This window comes from Chenopodium quinoa, unplaced genomic scaffold (genome assembly GCF_001683475.1).
Source record: "Chenopodium quinoa cultivar QQ74 unplaced genomic scaffold, ASM168347v1, whole genome shotgun sequence".
Taxonomy (NCBI): Eukaryota; Viridiplantae; Streptophyta; class Magnoliopsida; order Caryophyllales; family Amaranthaceae; genus Chenopodium; species Chenopodium quinoa.
Window position 1 is genome coordinate 499,609 of NW_018743828.1, and position 19,233 is coordinate 518,841.

Below are 19,233 nucleotides of genomic sequence, written 5' to 3' on the forward strand. Positions count from 1 at the left end.
ATGACACCGGTTAACCGGTGCCTATTCCACCCTATGGCACCGGTTTTGAACCGGTGCCAAAAACTTGGTTTTTGGCACCCCTCACATAGGCAGCGGTTCAAACCGGTGCCTTAGACCGGGTTTGAACCGCTGCCAAATGCCTTTTTTCACCTAGTGCTTAAACGCATAAAGCGCCACAAATCTTATCCCTCGGTATTAAAAACACCTTAAGTGCACTAAGGCACCAACATACAATTTATTCCTCGTGTACATAGACACTTATATAGCTCATTTCTCATGCTTATAGCATCAATAAAAATTATATGAACCATAAATAAATTCCTTTACAATATTCCAAGTCAAATTAAACATGTAGTTTAATTAAACATGCATTCTAACATGCTACAAATAAAAGTGTAGTCCATATAATCATGCCAAAAATATAATTTTCCAATCCATAAACCATCACAAATAAATCATGCTTCACAATTCAATCACCAACATCAATAATCCACAATTCCAAACATAAACCTTAGCATGATACTACTTGTAATTGATTTAAATCAAGCCTAGCATGATACTACAACACCAAAATATGCTAAGTACGCGAACGTACCTTGAATACGATATTTAAATCGCCACGACTAATAGAAATTACTCACTTTGAAGTCTCCTACAATTTAAAATCATAGAAGAGTATTAAAATCCACTCTACACAAATTTCCAGCAATATATACTATTATAAAACCTCTCATAAATTAATTAAAATAAGCTGAAATTATATTTTAAACATCATACTTAAGTCCCAATTAATGGGTAATTGAAATTTCTTAAAGAAACTTAATTTTAAATGCTCTACTAAAAATTCCAGCACTTTATTTTAATTAAAACTTGCTGTAATTAAGTCTTAAAACACTTTAATCATAAATCTAAACCATAAAACATCATAATCCTTCAATAATTCATAAATCAAGAACCTAGGGTTTCAAAAATTGGGGTTTTTTAATTAAAACATAAATCAGAAAATTAATTAATATAGTACTTTTAATCAAACATCAAAATCAAATCCCAAAACTCATAATTTATAATTAGATTCAAGCATAGATAAATTTTTAATAACAAAGATTGTTATTTTTTAATCGAAAAGGGGAAGGGAGAAGCACGGCAGCCACCAGCTGCCGGCGGCTGACGCTGCTGGCAGCGGCGACCACTTGCTGCCGGTGGTCGGCAGTGGTGGGGGAGAGGGCAGCTGAAAACAAAGAAAGGGGAAGGGGAAAAAGAGAAAGAAAAGAAAGAAAAATAAGGAGAAGGGAGAGAGAAATTTACCTTGGGTTTTTCTTCACTCTGGGCAAAGTTGATTTGCGTCATAAGTGGGATATTTATACCCCTTCTCTACTAACCCTTTCCCTAAACTTTCCAATTTTTAATTCTCCTAATCCCTTCCCTAATAAAATTTATTAAAGTCATATTTTCCTAAAATAAAACCTAACTTTTATAAAATAATTAATTAAATATACTTTCCTTTTTTATAAAATATTTGTAAATTTATATAGAATAAATAATTAAAATACCATAATTAAAACATTAAAATTATTTAAATACTTTTATAAAATACATATTTTAAATAAAATGCGTATAAAATACGGGGTATTACAGTTAGGGTTGGTGAGGACACCGTGGAAACAAATTAAAGATGTATGTGATAATTGAGAAAATAATCATGAGAAAAATAAACACAAGACAAGTAGTAAAAAAAATGGACATATATGAAGAAAAAAAACCCCCACAAATGATAAAACCAAAATAATACACTATATGAAATAAAATAGGAGAGTATAATAACCATTCAGTACAAGAAAACTCTCACTATACGAACTCACAAAAGGGTAGTACAAAAGAAACAATGGATTCGTAAAGAGAAGGTATATTGGTAAGAAATTATAAGGAATGAAAGGTTATGTGTATGGTATGGCTTCTAGTGTGTAATTTTATTGATTGAATTCCCATAAACTATATTTATATTGTAGATGGAGCTTAGAAGAAATGAGCACAATATTTTAGAAGTCCCCTCATCATTCTTGTATCCATGATGTTCTAGAAAATTCATGAACCATATTTTTAGTTACTTTCAATGTGAAGACTTCTTTAGTTCGTTTTAGTAGCTTGCATAATACAAGCTAGTAGAAAAATCTAGAGAAATAAGGAGCAATATCAGCCATGCCACAACCACATGTATCTGAAAGATTCTATTCCATCGAGATAATGTGCCTATAAAATTCACAACCAACATTTATTATATGCTTTTATTTTCTCTAACAATGCAATGTAAGATAATGATAATAAGTAATTCCATGAGTTGTGATTTTCAATAACTAAAATTAATTAAAAAGATATTGATCATTTGTACCCTTGCTTTCTTTAAATATTGTGCAAACAACTACTATGAAATGCACATGTAAAGATGACACCAACCAGTCAACCACACTATCCTATATATTTTAGTAAAGAGGTAATCATCATAGAAAAATTAATGATTTATGCAACTTCTTTCATTTGGATATGACTTAGCTTGTTGGAAGAGAAAGAAAGGAAAATGGAAGGATCCAATGTCTTATTTATACCAACTTGTTCTGAATTTTTTTGACAAGAAGAAAAAGGAATTTCATTAATAAAATATCACCAAACGACACTTACATATAATTCTTAAGAAATCAATAATTCCAACACAAGTACACACCTTAAAACTAAATACATCGTAGATTTTATTAACAATCGCCTTTATAAAAAACTTCATCTGAAGCAATACAATATGTGAGTTCGCACTGATTCGGCTTGAAATCCACGGATGCGTAGTCGTTTGAGTGAAAATATTCATGTGCCCCTCCGGATTCTTGTAGAGAAGATGAAACCCTAGATCTTCAACTCTTACCATAGAAACATAAAAAGAAAATAAACTCAAGAGAAAAATCATCATTTCAAGAATGAAATCTGTTTATTGAAAGAAAATTAAAGATTCTTGGGGATTACCAACGGCAAGAACACCAGTGGAGGCCCCTACAAAGATTCACAACTGAGACCAAGAGGAAAATAGATGGCAGAGATGAAGAGAAAAGGGAGAAGAGAGAAGGAAAACCTTCAAAATATATAAATTGAAAAAACCTAGCAATGGAGGCTAGGAAAACCCTCCCAAGGGAGAAACCCTAGAGGGAACCAAAGAAACCCTAACTTGTTCAGAAGTTGAGAATATTTGGTCGGAAAGCATGAGCCCACGTCTACTTTCCATTCCCTTTCTTTTGTTCCCCTATGTTTGGATAAAGATAAATGGAGGGATGCATAATCCTTTACTTGATATTTAATGTTAGGAGGGAAGGGAAGGGAAGAGAATTGGAAGGATCCATTTTCCTTCCCCTTTTAATAAAACAAATCCCTCCATTGTTGGAGAGATTTGAAAGGAAAATAGAATGTCACCCTCTCCTTCCTCTCACCTTCCTTTCCCATCCCTCTATTTTTCTCTTTCCCTTTTGCTTCACTATAGTTGTTCGAACATAGTGTTCAAGGTGAATAAGAAATTTGAGTTGAACATAAAATGGCTCAGCTCGTTTGCTAAATTTGAGTTGAACATAAAATGGCTCGTTTGATACTAGACTTTGATGATTGATGGGCCAAGAAAATCATCTATTGCATAGCTATAAATCATTATAGTGTTTGGGTGTGGGATACTAAGTTCCCTTCTTCCATACCTGTGGAATAAAAGGCATCACTAAGAATTATTCTACTACTCACTACCTCAACCTCAGAAATAAAATTAATGTTTATTTCCCCTTTTGTATGTTTGGATTCTGATTTGTGTATATGTAGTCTGAAGTAAGACTAAGATCCAAATCCTTATATTTTGTGTCTAATTTATGCTATGCTTGAAACATCACACTTCGCATCAACAATGAAAACGTTCTATCTCTGAAATTGACTTGATGGATGATTTGTAGGTGTAGAGATCGATGATGCTTAAATTATGAAAGGAGATAAGCTAGAATTAAAGGGTTGAAGTTTTATAGATTTCATGGGGTGATATTTGAAGAAAAAGGGAATTTCTACATTATAGCACGAAACTTTTTGAAATTCTACACTGTGCCCTTACTTTTTGAACCTTCTACACCGTTAGGGGTGTTCAAAAATACCCGACCCGTTTGACCCGACCCGTTGACCCGCTGACCCGCAAAATACCCCGCGGGTATTTTTTGAAATTTTGCAATTTTTGCGGGTTGGGTACCCGACCCGTTGAAATACTAGATTCGCGGGTCGGCTAATGGGCCGCCTTGTGAGGGAAACGGGTACCCGTTAAATACCCGATTTTTTTTTTATTATTTTTAGGCTGGAAGGCACTTTAAGGTTACTTACTCACTTAGTGAGTTGCCACTTTAGTGCTTCACAAGTTCACAGTTCACACCTCACTTCACCTCTCCTCTCTCATCTCATAAACACTACTCACCTCCATGGCTCCATCCCTCCTCCACGGCTCCACCTCCTCCTCACCCTCCTCCACCTCCTCCTCATCACCCTCCCTCCTCAAATCTACACACTCCATCACCACCACTCTCGACCAACGAAGAAGACGGAGCCAACGACGGTAACGACGAGGACGAAGTGAGTAAGTACACAATTTTGGGGGAAATGAATTGTAAGTTAGAACTTGGGTTTTGTCTTTAATTAATTGCAACTGTCTTCAATTTTGGTTTTGGGTGAAATTATTGTAAATTTGTAAGTTTAAAATTTAGGGAAAATGAGTAGTAAGTTTGTAATTTGGGGGAAATGAGTTTTAAGTTTGTAATTTAGAGTTTTGGATTTTTGTAATTTGTAATTGCATTTATATTAACGAAATTGTAAGAGTAAAGAATTTTAGTTTTGGGTAAATTATTGTTTGTATTTCTTTGTAGCATATGAATACAATATACTGATATAGATATCATTTATATTTAATAATTAATTGTATTTTATTTTGGTTTTTCACGGGTACCCTTTGACCCGACCCGTAAAATCCGGGTACCCGGAGTTTGCGAGTCGGGTCATGGGCCGAGTACTTGACTACCCGCAAAGGCGGGTACCCGAAAAGTCGGGTACCTGGTTATGAACAACCCTATACACCGTAAGCCCAAGGTACAATTAGTTACTGTACGATAACCACGTCATCATGCATTTATGACGGACGTTAGGTGGGCATTTAAGACGTCACCTAACTCTAACTTTCTACTGATCTTTTCTCTCTCTCCAAAACCCTCCCAAACTCACTCCCTGTTTCATTTGTTTTCGGAAAAAATTGATCTGAAATCCTAAATTGCGAAAACAAAAGAGCGAATCTTCAAGTTGTTGTTGGTGCGATTTGAAGCGAGAAAGCTAGGGTTTTCTGGTGCAAAATTGTGTGCGGAATTTATCATTGTTCAAGGTATATGTGTTGTCTGTCGTTGTTTAAATTTTGCAAATTGTGGTTGGATGTTGTTGACAAATGTTTGGATTGTGCTCTTGGTTGAATAAAGTTGATAAATTTGTTTATTTGTTGCTATAATTTAGTGGTTCTGTGGCATAATTGTTACAATATTTGCTTAAATATGCAAAATTTAGCTCAAGTATTCTGGATGTGCATAGTTAGTTCGTTTTCTGGGTTTTTGGCATAATTGAGTTTGATTTTGGTTAAAATTTGTGTAATGTATGTGGTTATTTGAATGTAATTTATGGGTGTTTGGTTGTAGTTTGGTTTGGGTTTTAAATTTGCAGATGGAAGTGATATGGATTTTAATGGATATAACCTTCAATCGCAGTTGAAAGGTTTGGAATCTTGAGTCTCGGTCAAGAAACACTAAGCAACACGAGCTTTAATTCTAAACTAGGCCAAGAATACATAAGCACAAGCTTACGTAAAACTTTATAAATTTCAAATCAATCAATCATACTTTTCGTTAAACACCATCAAGTATTTATAAGCTAAATAATTAGCCTAAAATCGTGTAAAATAAATTCTAATCATACTAGGAAACTAACACTAACTTGTAAAGATAATATTTTGCAAATATGATTTTATAGTTAAGCTTATCTTCTACTAACCGAATTAAACTAACAAAAATATCCTAATAAATTCGGTCACCTAATTATAAAATAAAAAATAACAATAAAAATAATTATAATAACAATATTGATGCCTTGGAACCGCATCAAGAAGCTTAGAGTAGAGAATGTTGAAAATTCATTATGGTGGAAATTGTGTTGATTTAATAATTGATGATGTTGATAAGTGTTTATTCTTAATTGATGTGATAAATGATATGTTTGAGGAATTTGGTAGGAGAGGTTTTGAGTTGCCTGAATACCCTAGGTTGCACTACTGTTTTAAAGAGAAATCAATTAAGTTGGTTGACGATGGTACAATGATGAAAATGTTTGAAAAAATTGAGAGGAGATTGATGTTTGGGTTGGGTATTTGAGTGAGACTTCATTTATATTAAATTTGGCCAAAATTGTTATACCCCAACAAGTGCAACCTAAGCCACAAGCCCAAATATTTGCAAACCCACCTCATGCTCCACAAATTGAACCTCATGGCCCCTCCAACTCTTCTGTTGATACCCAATTTCAAGCTCCTGACCCATCTCACTCATGCATCCTCTTTACCAGCTGACCCATCAGTTGGTAAAGTTGCTAAAAAAAAGCTGGTCCTTCTAGTTTGTCAACCAAGCCACCTAGACCAAAAATTCCAGTAAAGAGAAAGAGCCCAAGACTAACACCTCTAGAAAATACAAGTTTACTTGACTCCCCTCCCCACCACTCTCCTGTTCATAACTCCCCTCCACAAAATCAGTTCCTCCAAGTGAACAGCGGTGGGAGGAGATTACTTAGGTTGTTGGAAGAAATTTTCTAGTCTCCTCCCCATGTATCACTAATTGCCTCCTCTCAATCCCAATTATCTTCACCAACTGAAAATAGGAGGAGCCCTAGGCTTATTCTGAATCAAAGTTAGTTAAACACTAATTCCATTTTGTAATACAAAACTGTAACATTTCCGATTTACTAATTAATAATAAACAAGAATTAAAGGAAAATAAACGACTTTTAAATAAAATTGCGGAAGCATACACCTAAATCGGAGGTATTACCGCCATACTCAACAAACTGTCAAGTGCCAAGGCATACAAAATCCCAATAATACAACTCAATAAAACTAAGTAAGCTATTTATACAACTTTACAAACTCGTTATAATACACTAATCAAAACACTTGAGCTCCTTTAGCTACGATCATCACTTGATTAACCTGCTTAAATAATCTTGACTGCTCACCATTAAGGACAAATTCCAAAATAGATCGTCGTAGGGCGACCATAAGAAAAAGACATGGTCGCAAACACAAATTGTACAACAAAACAACACACACGTAAGCAAAAAGCTGAGTAATAACCACATATCATAATAGAGAGTATAACATACAAAATAAATAATCAACATTACTAGCTCAATTAAACAATGTAGTTCAAACTACATTACACATTGTACTTTGAAAATAACCTTTATCAACTCAACCTCGAATAATAATACGAACCTTTAGTCAACTCATCCGTCCCATAAATGTGCCACGCTCTTTATTTTATACCTAGCCTTGAACATGGGTAATTCAAAAAACAAACCAACAAGTATAAAAACTTGAATAATATAAATAAGGAAAATTTGTCAAAAATAACACCACCTTTAAGCGGTCTTCCCATAATAGCACCACCTTTTGATTATTCCTGAATAACACCACCTTTCACATGTATTTGCCAAAAATGAAACAAAAAACCGGTAACCTGTTTTACAGGTAACCCTGGGACACGTGTTCTAGTTTGATTGGTCAATTTATTTATTTTTATTTTTGGACTTTGAAAAAACTTAAAAAAAAAACAAAAAAAAACCCCTTCCCACGACTTTCACCGGCATCCACCACCTTTCGCCGGCATCCAATCCACCACCCCCACCAAGACCATCCACCTGAAATAACCCTATCCCCGGCCCCCGTCCTAGTTTTCGGTCCCCTTTCCAGCACCCCCTCCCCTTCCCTACCCCTTTTCGGCACCCACCTCCCCTTCTCGACCCCTTTGCACCACCCCTCTCCCCTTCCCTACCCCTTTCCGGGCGTCCCTTTCCCCTCTTCCCTTTTTCGATTTCTGCCCCCTCATTCCTTCCCTTTTCAATTTCGGCTTCCTCTCCCTGATTTCCGTAGGCTAGGGTTTCGGTGGTGGGTTGTTTAAGGGTGGGGGAATGGGTGGAGGGGTGTCGTTCAGGGGAGGGGGAAGGCTAGGGAGGTCGATCGGCGACGAGGGTGGGGGGAGGGGCGCTGGCGAGGGTGGGGTTGGGCAGGGAGAGGCAGCAGGGAGGCTAGGTGGTGGTTTTTTTATTTTTAATTTTAACTTTATTTTAATTACTTAGGTTTTTTTAAAAAAATGAAAATAAAAATAATTGACCAATGACATTGTGACACGTGTAATAGAAAACCAGTACAACCGGTTACCAACCGGTTGTTTCATTTTTGGAAAATACATATGAAAGATGGTGTTATTTTGGAATAATCAAAAGGTGGTGCTATTATGGGAAGACCGTCCAAAGATGGTGTTATTTTTGACAAATTTTCCTATGAATAACCAGAAAACACCTTGAACCAGACCACATACGGGCCAAATCCCACTGTAAAATAAATAATAAAGATTGTACCTCATTCTTTAATCTTAACTCATGATCATTATCTCTTTAACAACATGCCAAGAACTAAGGTATATAATACCGAGCCTCAAATTAAGAACAAAATAATAATGTTCGCCCTTTTGATCTCATACATTGATCAAATAACCATTAACAAAGTAGTAGATAATATCTCAATAATGGCACAGGTTCCTAAATTAAATAACATAACAATTCGATTCATAAATATCTCAGCTCCTAATTAATTCTCAACCCAAAATAATACTCTGCATTATTAACCATAAATATATATATATATATATATGATTACCTTTCTGTAGGGAATATTTCAAGAATCCCACACTTGGGCCCCACTGTGATCATACACTTAAGCATGGTGGCGTCTAAAGGGAAGAAAATTAGAGTAAAAGAGCCGCCAACAAGTTTTAGGAACTTGTAAATTGTTCACAGGGTGAAGGTTATATCCCTTCACGATCCATGAGATCGTTAACTCCATAGTGGTAACTACCCTAATAATATTGAACCTGCCTATTCATGTGCGCTTTCTGACTAACATGTAATCAATATATTAACCCTAAACCTGTTTAATCTATGTTGGTTGAAATGTAATGCACAAACGAATCTATTATTGGCGATCACTTGAATTACAATTATATTAGCCTAAACAAGATAATTAATTATCTTATTAAGCGTGATTACAAGTACAAATTCCCTTTAAACATGCAAAAAAGCCTTGATAAAACAATAACAATAAATAATATATATCAAGAAACATAATAATCACAATCATCATCAACATCATAATAATAATCTCAATAAAGCATAATATATTAGCAAGATCCTAGCTTAGACATGATACTAACATGATTAATAACAAACCCTAGCATGTCACTAAACATTAAAGATCAAAGCTCTAGCCCTAACATGATACTAACATGATATTAGGGAAGAAATATGAAGCATCATAAAAACATACATGATATTAGAAATTTTAGTTATTACCCTAAACATGATACTAGGAAGCAATAAAACATCCTAACATGATACTAAGAATCAAAATAATTAAAGCATGATTTTTATATCAAAATAATAACAATTAAATTACTTACTTGGATGCCTCGTATCTCTTTCTAATAACAAAATACACGCGTTAGTAACTTCAAGGAAAATATTAAATCAAACAATCAAAATAAATAATTGAAATAGGGATTTGGGGCCAAACCCTCAAAAATAATAAACCTTTCACGTTTAGGGAGAAGGCAACTTCGAACTTGGCTAGGTGTGTCTAGAACTAATGTATGTGGAATTTTGTAAGAGGGAAGGTTTAGAAAAAGAATAGAGAGAGAATAAGCTTTTAGCTTTTAGAGAGAGGGAGAATAGAGATTGATGATTGTGAATGATTTGAAAATGAAGGCCAATGACCTATTTATAGAAAAAATAATCCGAAAACGATAGAAAAGAGTTCGAGTCCCATTCGGATTAAAAGACCTCATGTCGCGAACGACAGGAGTTAGTGCCAGTCGACAGGTATTAGCGCCAGGCGACAGGTATTAGCGTCAGGCGACAGACAGTGAGATTGGGGATGATGAGGATATAGTGGAGGAGAATCTGAGTGATTTACTGAGCTAGAACTTTGTTGATGGGAATTGGATACCATTTCAATCACATGAGAGGGAATTTGAGGATGAGGGTTATTTGAGGAAGGTGTATAGAAATGGTGAAGTGTATGATGATGCTGAGCTAGGCAAGATAAGGCTTAGAGTATGACAATTGTTTGTTGATAGAGAGCATTTAAAGGATTCCCTTAGAGACTACTACATCCAAGAAGGTTTTTCCATAGTTGCAAGGAGAGCAGAATGTGGTTGGTACACTGCTGAGTGTGATGAAATTAGGTGCAGTTGGAGAATACATGCAAGCACTCTCCCGATGGATAAACCTAGGCAATTAAGAGTATAAAAAACAAGCATTTGTGTGACATGAATCTAATCAAAAATCCCATGGCTAACTGTGAGTAGGCAGCTAAGAAGCTTTTAGAAGAGATCAGAGCCAGCCCTGACATCAAAGGAAAGGCATTGAATGAACTGTTGTAGGAGAGGTATGGAATTAAAATGGCTGATTCAACTATGTACAAGATGAAAGGAATTGCAATGGGGATGATACAAGGTGGACATTATGATTCCTACTCTAAGTTGACTGATTACTGCTATCTTTTGAAGGAGAGGAATCCTAAATTTGTTGCTTTTTGTACATGGAAAGTATTGCAATAGCCTAAGTAGCCTTTGCAATTCAAATCCATATTCATTAGTTTTGCAACATAATTTAGAGGTCTTGTGCAAGGGTGTACGGGTTTGGTTGGTGTTGATGGGGGCCACTTGAAGGGGAATTTTGGAGGAGTGTTGTTGTCAGCAGATGTCTCATTGAATGCCAACAATGAGATCTTCCCTGTTGATGTTGCAGTGGTGGACTTAGAAAACAAGTCTAGCTGGTGGTGGTTTTTCCACCATTTGAAGACTATCAACACTGAAATTGGAAAGAGACGACTGGACCATAATGTCAGATAGACAAAAGGTGAACATTTTGCTTGTATTGTATTGTTACTATTCTTAATTGTTTATAATGATGTGATGCTGACTTTTATTGTTATGTTGTAAATGCAAGGGTATTGACCCTTCATAGGATCAAATTTGGCCCAAGGTGTCTAGGAGGTATTGTGCAAGGCATCTATGCAAAAAAATTTAGTCAGAATACCCATGAATGTTGATGCATAAGGTGTTCTAGTCAGTAACAAATGCCTATTCTGAGTTCAGCTTCAGGAAGGCAATGACCAAGCTTCAAGCACTTACTGGTTTAGGTGTTGTGAAGTGGTTCAAAGAGATAGGGCCACTAGAAAGATTGACGAAATGGAGATTTGATCCATAGTTGTGCTCTGATGAAAATACCAACAATTTTGTTGAATGCTTCAATAATACAATTGGTGTGGATGGAACCTACCATATTCTTACTCTTTTGGAAGGTAAACATTGAAATTCTTTAGTTTTAACCTCTCCTTATGTACCAAGTTCTAATTGTGTGTATCTATGTGCAGGTGTGAGAAGGATTGCTATGGTAAGGCATGCTACTAAGAAACAGAAAAGTGAGGAATGGGTTGAAGGTGTTTGTCCTAACATAAGGGGGAGGGTTAAAGTTCTTATCAAGGAATCCAGATCTTGCCATGCTTACCCAGTTGGGAGGGAGAGTATGAGACCTCAGATGGGAAGAACATGCTCCCAATTTCACTTAACTCAAAGAGTTTTGTCTGTGGAAGGTGGCAAATCATCGGTATTCCATGTAGGCATGGAATGAGGGCTCTGTTGCATGCTGGAAAGGAACTAACTGGTTATGTCAGTGAATGATACTCATTGGATAGGTACAAGGCCACTTACAGTGGCAACATTTTACCTCTGCCTGATCAAGAGCAATGGTTAGAGATGGATAACCCAAAACTGTTGCCAGCACCAATTAAGAGGAGTGTAGACAGACCCTCTAGGAATAAAAGAAGAGAAGAGGGAGAACAAAGGAAAGGGAAGAGAAGTGCCACAATCAAATGCAGCAAGTGCAACCCAATATGGCCATGACACTCTTACATGTAAGGGATAGGCAACAAAGAAGGAGTTGAAGGAGCAATAAGGGAAGGCAACCACCAAGAATGCTAATGGGAAAAGGGTCAACAAGATAACAACCTTCATCACAGTCCTCTGACACTAACCTAATTGACCTTATGATTAATAACTGTACAGGAAGCCAGAATTCAACAAGGGAGAGACAACAACAGCCACTACCAAGAGCAGCAAGTGAGAGGATACCGGCTGTAGGAGGAAGTTCCAGCCAGCCAAAAAGGCGGACCCCTACACCATCAAATACAAGAGCTGGTGCTTCAACTCAGCCACCACCAAGCAGGGTATTTCACCAGAGCATAAGTCCAATAAGGCAGAAAATTCTACACAGGCTATCCATGCTATAACTTGATGTAAGGTGTTGCATTATAATTATTTTGGCAGAAATAGGATTAATATGATGTAATTAGGGGTGATTTTTATGACTACAAAACTACAATACTTAATTCTGGGGAAATTTTTGTGTAAACATTGCTTGCTGTGTATATAATCCAAGCCTCTTTTGCTGTTATATTATTTTGGTTTATGCGTAGAAACAAGTGCATTTAAAAAAAAGAATTACCAAAAAAGACTTTTATTTCATATCATTAACTTGTGTTACAATAAGCTATAATATTATATGGCAAGTACAATTAATTACCCCCATTTTTAAACAACAGAATCACAACTAGCAACACATACATAAAAATTCCAACTTTCACTATTTCCTTAACATAAGACACAAAGTTTGTCAACTGTAAAACCAATGAATCTATCCCATTGTTGTTCTTCATTACAGCATTCAACCCCAAAATATCACTTTCGTCCAGCCACTTGAAGAACCCATAGTCATTGCACTTAGAAAAAGCTTTCCTTGGGTTGCGAATTGTGTTTGAAATCTTCAACTTCGCAAGCTTGTGTGGCCTGCACCAACATCGTGGGCTGACAAACTCCGACGAACAAGACGAATTGGAGGAAAAGGAGCAGTGAGAGGTTGAAGATGACATGATTGGGAAAGGGGCAGTGAGAGGATGAAGATGAGAGAAAGAAAACAAATTGAAACCCTAAAATTTATAATTGAGGGAAAGGGGGAACAGGGAAATTAAAATAGGAAGGAAAGGGGAAACCTGTTGATTTGGTGGGAAAATTTCCCCCCTAACTTAACAACCCAATCTAAACAGTAATTAAACAATAATAAACGGAACCCCGTTAGCGGACACTTGACGGCACGGTTAGATCGTATTAACTAATTGTACCTTGGGGTTACAGTGTAGAACTTTTAAAAAGTAAGGGCACAACGTAGAATTTCAAAAAGTTACGGATTCTAATGTAGAGTTTCCCGAAGAAAAAAACCGGGCCAAAAATTTGTGGTAGACGTAGATGTGTAGATGTACCTGCGCAAACGAAAACCGAAAAAAACAAAAAAAACTACAGCAATGCGAACAGGCTCTTAACATTTTGGTTCGGTTACCCGCATTTTCAATGTTCGGATTTGGATTTGGTTTTGGTGATGAAATGAGAAGGCAGGAATAAAAGGCCTCATAACCCATGGCCCGATCACAGTAACCCATATACTAAAACAACAACAACCCAAAAAAAAAAAAGAAAAAAAAAAAAAAAAAAACAAGAAAAGCACATAAAATAAAAGGTAAGAGTCTGAAATCCCTAATTGCAAATCTACTTCTTTCTTCACAGCACAATTTCCTGAGCCATTTTTCCCCACTGATCTACAGGTGCGACTTCTCTCTTTCTCTCTCTTTCCAATTTACTCGTCTTTTACAATTTTTGATTGTTCAACAATGGTAGTAGTATAGCAGAATCTTATCAAATCATCAGATCACAATTTTTACATGTATAATTTAGGGGTTTTTTATTTTTATTTTTTATTTATTCATTTCATTTTATCAGGGATTTTTTATCCTTAATTGAATTCATTTAGCTGGATTAATTTCCATGTTTTGACCTCATTTTTATTTGATTAATCTCATAACATTTTAAGATTACTTCGCTTGGTTCGTTGAATCGAATTATTGTGTTGGGTTTGATGTTTTTACACTTCGATTTGATTCTCATGCTATTTTGATCGGGAGTTGTGCGACGGATGCTTAGAAAATGGCATCTGAAATTTTCAAGATGATGTTCAACATTGAACTTTTTTTTTTTTTTTTTTTTAACATTTTTGGTTATATAATCTATGCCGGCGATACATTTTTTCGAAGGATTTTGTATTGCATTTGATTGCAAATATGCTAAATTTTGACCATTGCTTGTCTGTTTGGAAACATAGTGCTTTTTACTTGGATTTAGATGTTGGAGAAGTTTTTTTTGTTTAGGGAAGGGGCGGACAGGGGCTCAGGGAGGGGACGAGGGGAATGTATGTACCAATTGTTGTATCAGTGTTCTGTGTGGCTGTATCAGTATTTGTTCTTCGCTAACTTCTTGTAGATGGCCAAGATTGGCCTATAGGCGTTAATCGACTGGGGGAGCATTTTCTGTTATTTGTTCCTTTGTTTATTTGTTGTTAGTGTTGGCATCATCAATAAAGGCTCTTGGCTTTGTGTTATTTATAAGTTGTTGCCTGCCTTTTATGCGCTTTGATATTTCATATCACCTTGCATTGCACAGTTGCACTTGGCTTTTGGCTTTGTGCTTCTCTCTCTCTCTCTCTCCCTCTCTCTCTCTCTCTCTCCCTCTCTCTCTCTCTCTCTCTCTCCCTCTCTCTCTCTCTCTCTCTCTCTCTCTCCCTCTCTGTGTGTATAAATTGGTGAGAGTTGAATGCTCCTTACTAGCACCAGGTATAATAATCAAGGCTTAAGTTCTTTTTTTCTTTTTTTTTTGAACAATAGTAGTTTTCTAATCTGTTGTACTGAATTGTTTTAAACATGTGTTTCTGATGAGTCATTGATGTTCTGTTGCAGGGCAAGGATAATCTTTGGTTTACTCACATTTCAACTTCTTAATTATGTAAGTATATATGTTCTCTTTACTTACAAACTAATGTGGGTATTAATTATTACATAATTGGATGGAGCCTCTTATTCCTTGGATCCTGCAATTTTCCTTAGTTTTTAAAGTTGTTATACTGCCTCCATGTGTCCTTTTCCCCATTTTTATTTTACGTGAAAAGTCAATTTTCATTATGTTAATACAAGACAAGTATTTATTGTTTAATAAAAGTCTCTTGTTTTTCCTAATACCACGTAGATATATTTTTTAAAATTTGCAACATGAAATATTCAATGGCCATAGTTGGTCTATGCAAATTTTATTTGCATTAAGTTTTAGGTGATCATCTTGTTGCTGGTAGTGGTGGTGGAGCTTGAGAAGGATTTTATGTTACTTTTTTACCATTTAATTTTGCAACAAGGAAAATCTGGGTTTAGAACTTTTGATAAACGATGTGTGATGTGCATCCTTACATTTATGGGGTACATTTCAACACCTTTTCTAGCTCTCATAAATACAATCATTTCTTGATCTGCAGATTTCACTCTAGGTCTATTGTTTTGATGCCTTTAGTTCATGTTTTCATTTATATTATCTACTACTCTAAATTAATTATACCATTTTTGCTTATGGGGAAGGTTGACCCAAAAGATCGTATTTTAGGATATGAAACAATGTTTTTGAAGATTATTATTCTGTTTCCTTTTGCTGGAATGAAATGGCATTTTATCTTGAATCACCTATGATTGAAATTGTTGAGAAGCTGTCTAAACTTTCATTGATGGAATAGTTTTAAGTTATAATCCTTAAGAGGCTTTTTCATGAAGAGAAGGCTATCTTTTAGTGTTTTTATTGTAAAGAAATGGGATAAGAAGGTGGTTTACTTGGAATTTTATATTGGCTGCTAAGGATCTTGTATTAAGAGTGGATCTGGAGTGCGTTCTGGGTTTATGTTGGTTCAGGATCATCTGTTGAGACATATTTTAGTTCTTTGTAGGGTGGTATTTTTCAAAAAAGCTGTGGAGCAATGAAGTTGTCACGGAATGACAATCTTAAGCAATTTGATTAAACTATCTCTAGCTTTATTAATGAGTTTGTAGAGGAAAATAACCTTTACGTTATTGAATTTTCTATTCAATGTTTAGTCTGAAGGAGAACAAATGATGGACTTTGCGCTTATGTTAATGTGAGGTCGTTGAGTCTGTTTGGAAGCAAAGGAAAGTCATAAACTTTAATTATCTTTCTAAGGGGAATATGCATAAGCATAATGATAGCCTAAAAATATTTATTATCCAACTGGTTTTAGTTTTGCGAAGGAGCTGTAAGATCAATGATTGTCATGTAGCTCTTTTTTTAGCTTTTTCTTTTGCTTTTGAGTTAATTAGATTCTGCCTTGTTTTTATAGCCAAGGTTTTTAGGTGCTGTTGAAATGAGAAAGGAAATAGTTTGTAATCGAATTTCATGTAAGCCTATCATCTAGTTGGGCGCCTTGGGAAATGTATTTCACAACTTTCACTTAGAATATTGCTTATTTGCTTGTCTGTTCTTGGTTTTGGGCTGAATATAACGCGTGATTCCTTTGGTTTTGGACTTGATGGTTTTTGTTTCTAGACCGCTGTTTGTGCAAGGGACTTACATACCCTTTCATAGTGTTCTTTATTGTAAAAAAATCACTTTGACTAACCTACAATGATAGTGATAAAGTATACAAATGTCAAGATTGAAATTTTGGTTTCATAATAGACCTAGCTTTGCTATAGATTTTAAATTTGAGATTTTCCAGGATCGGAATATCAAGTCTTACTCTTAAAGTTTCATTAGTTGAGGGCAATAGACAAGTACGTATTGATTCTGCTTTTCAGTGTAATCTAATGGTGAAGTGCGTAGCACTCATTTGAGGTTTATATCATAGGGTTGTTTAAATGAATGTTGGATCGTAAGATTTACATTTATTTTCTTTTTTTTTGAGTGCTTGGCTATTAGTTCTGGTACCTTTTTCCACATTTCTTTATAGCTGCTATTTCCTATGTGTGCTGTCTTTCCCCATCTCTGTCTTTCCATGACAACTGAAGTTTTCAGCATCATCCACCTTCGTCTTCGTTTCTGAGCTGGTATTGTAGGATTTAGCAAGTCCTTAAAGTAACAGTATTTGAGTGGATATGAAATACTTGATGACCAGCTCTCAAAATCTCACTCAATAAATTGCACCCCACCTCCTATTTACCAATAATAAAGAAAAATGAGAAATTGTATTAAGTTATCCTTGTAGCATAGTACTTTAATGTTTTCTTATGTATTTTCCACCTTTTTTTTTAAATATATGTAGGTCGGACGAGGAGCCTGTTGATCCTAAGAGGGAGATTGAAGAAAGCATCTGCAAGCCCAAATGTGTGAAACCCTTGCTTGATTACCAGGTAAATCATGTTTGATATAGAAATCTTTCTGAATGCAAGAGTGAGTAAGGACTTCAATAGAGATGATATCAATTGGAAAATTATGTATCTGTGCTTTCAAGCCTACCTACCTTTTGTCCAAACTTTCTCCTCAACAGGAAAAGAGATGGGCTGCTCCTTTTTAGTTGCAAAAGTTTGCCGATGTGACCTAATATATTCTAAATAAACATATATATATATGTTTATTTATTCTTATGACGAATGATTTTAAGCTTGGTTGGAAATGCATTCTGATGTTAGAAGCTATAATGCAGGCATGCGTTAAGAGGATCAAGGATGATGAAAGTGGACATAAGCATTGCACTGGACAGTATTTTGACTACTGGTCTTGTATTGATAAATGTGTAAGTTTTCAAACTTTTTCCTTCGGTTAAAACATTTCAAGTTGGTAGCCTTTCATCTTCATCTGAAACCTTTTCTGTGAAATGCAGGTTGCTCCAAGATTATTTGCTAAGCTGAAATAATAGTGGCATCCTTCTGGTGTTGCATTGAAGACACTCATTTCTTGTTGCTGTGATGCAAGCTCAACCTTTCTTCTCACATTGTGATTTTGTGTTGCACAATGAATGCCTTGAAATTATAATTTTGTTCTCTTAAAAAGCAGAAATGAACACTAATTTTTAAGCACACTGAAAACTCTTTCTAGAATAAAAGTTTGTGTACTCTATTTTGACAGATTCGCTAATCTCACCTTCCCATTTGCGATACTTAATCCCTCCATTGTGATTTACCGCCTTTTCATGTACTTAATTATCCCATCATCAAATAGACAGTAAGGAGGAAAGTGTATTGCACGCACTACTGGATGATCTACGATGTGAATTTCTACTCTATTTAGCTAGGTTTTGTCATTATGAGAAAGGTGCTGGTTAGTCTGAGATTGAACAGGAGGGAGAACATATTGAAACAAGTAAATGAGCCTTGTAAAATTGTTGGGAATGCTAGAACCGAGAGGAGGGAGTCTCCAAAGGGTATAGGAAGGTCACATAAGAGCTAAACTCATGAGATTATACTATTTGTGAGAAAAAATATTTCTCTGTTGCGAGTAATAAAAACCAGAGGTAGTACATTTTATACCTTGCTATTAAGCTATTTTGTACACTTCTAATATTGCGTAAATTATCCTCTTTACATGTTAGTATCTTCGACTTATTTCAAAAGGAAAACTTGAAAAAAGGGTGGGGTAAAATTCATAGATCGCCTTGATTATGCTGCCATCATCATCATTTTAGGCTACATAATGGTTCAAGTTGTGCATATGGCCTAGTCATACAATTGTCTGTGCAACCATCGCTCACTATTTTTGATTACTTCAAAATATGCAAGAATAGCCTATTGTTTAAAAATCTCAGCTTCCAGGGGTATCTTTCCATGATGATCCCTAGCAATAGGGAACAAGTAACATACGTGAACATGCAAAAAAAAATAAAAATAAATAAATAAATAAATTATACCTACTCTCCTACCATAATGCCTTCCAACCTCGACTTATTTTGAACTTTACT

General features: G+C 35.5%; 1 protein-coding gene across 1 annotated transcript; it reads left to right on the top strand.

The window, feature by feature from the left end:
* The first annotated feature begins 13,930 nt into the window (after window positions 1–13,930).
* On the top strand, window positions 13,931–18,437 carry LOC110685511 (cytochrome b-c1 complex subunit 6-like). Its single transcript, XM_021862045.1, has 5 exons — window positions 13,931–14,062; window positions 15,248–15,293; window positions 17,602–17,689; window positions 17,983–18,072; window positions 18,160–18,437. Coding segments are annotated over exons 2-5 (213 nt in total). The 5' UTR covers window positions 13,931–14,062; window positions 15,248–15,291; the 3' UTR covers window positions 18,193–18,437.
* Window positions 18,438–19,233: the final 796 nt, after the last annotated feature.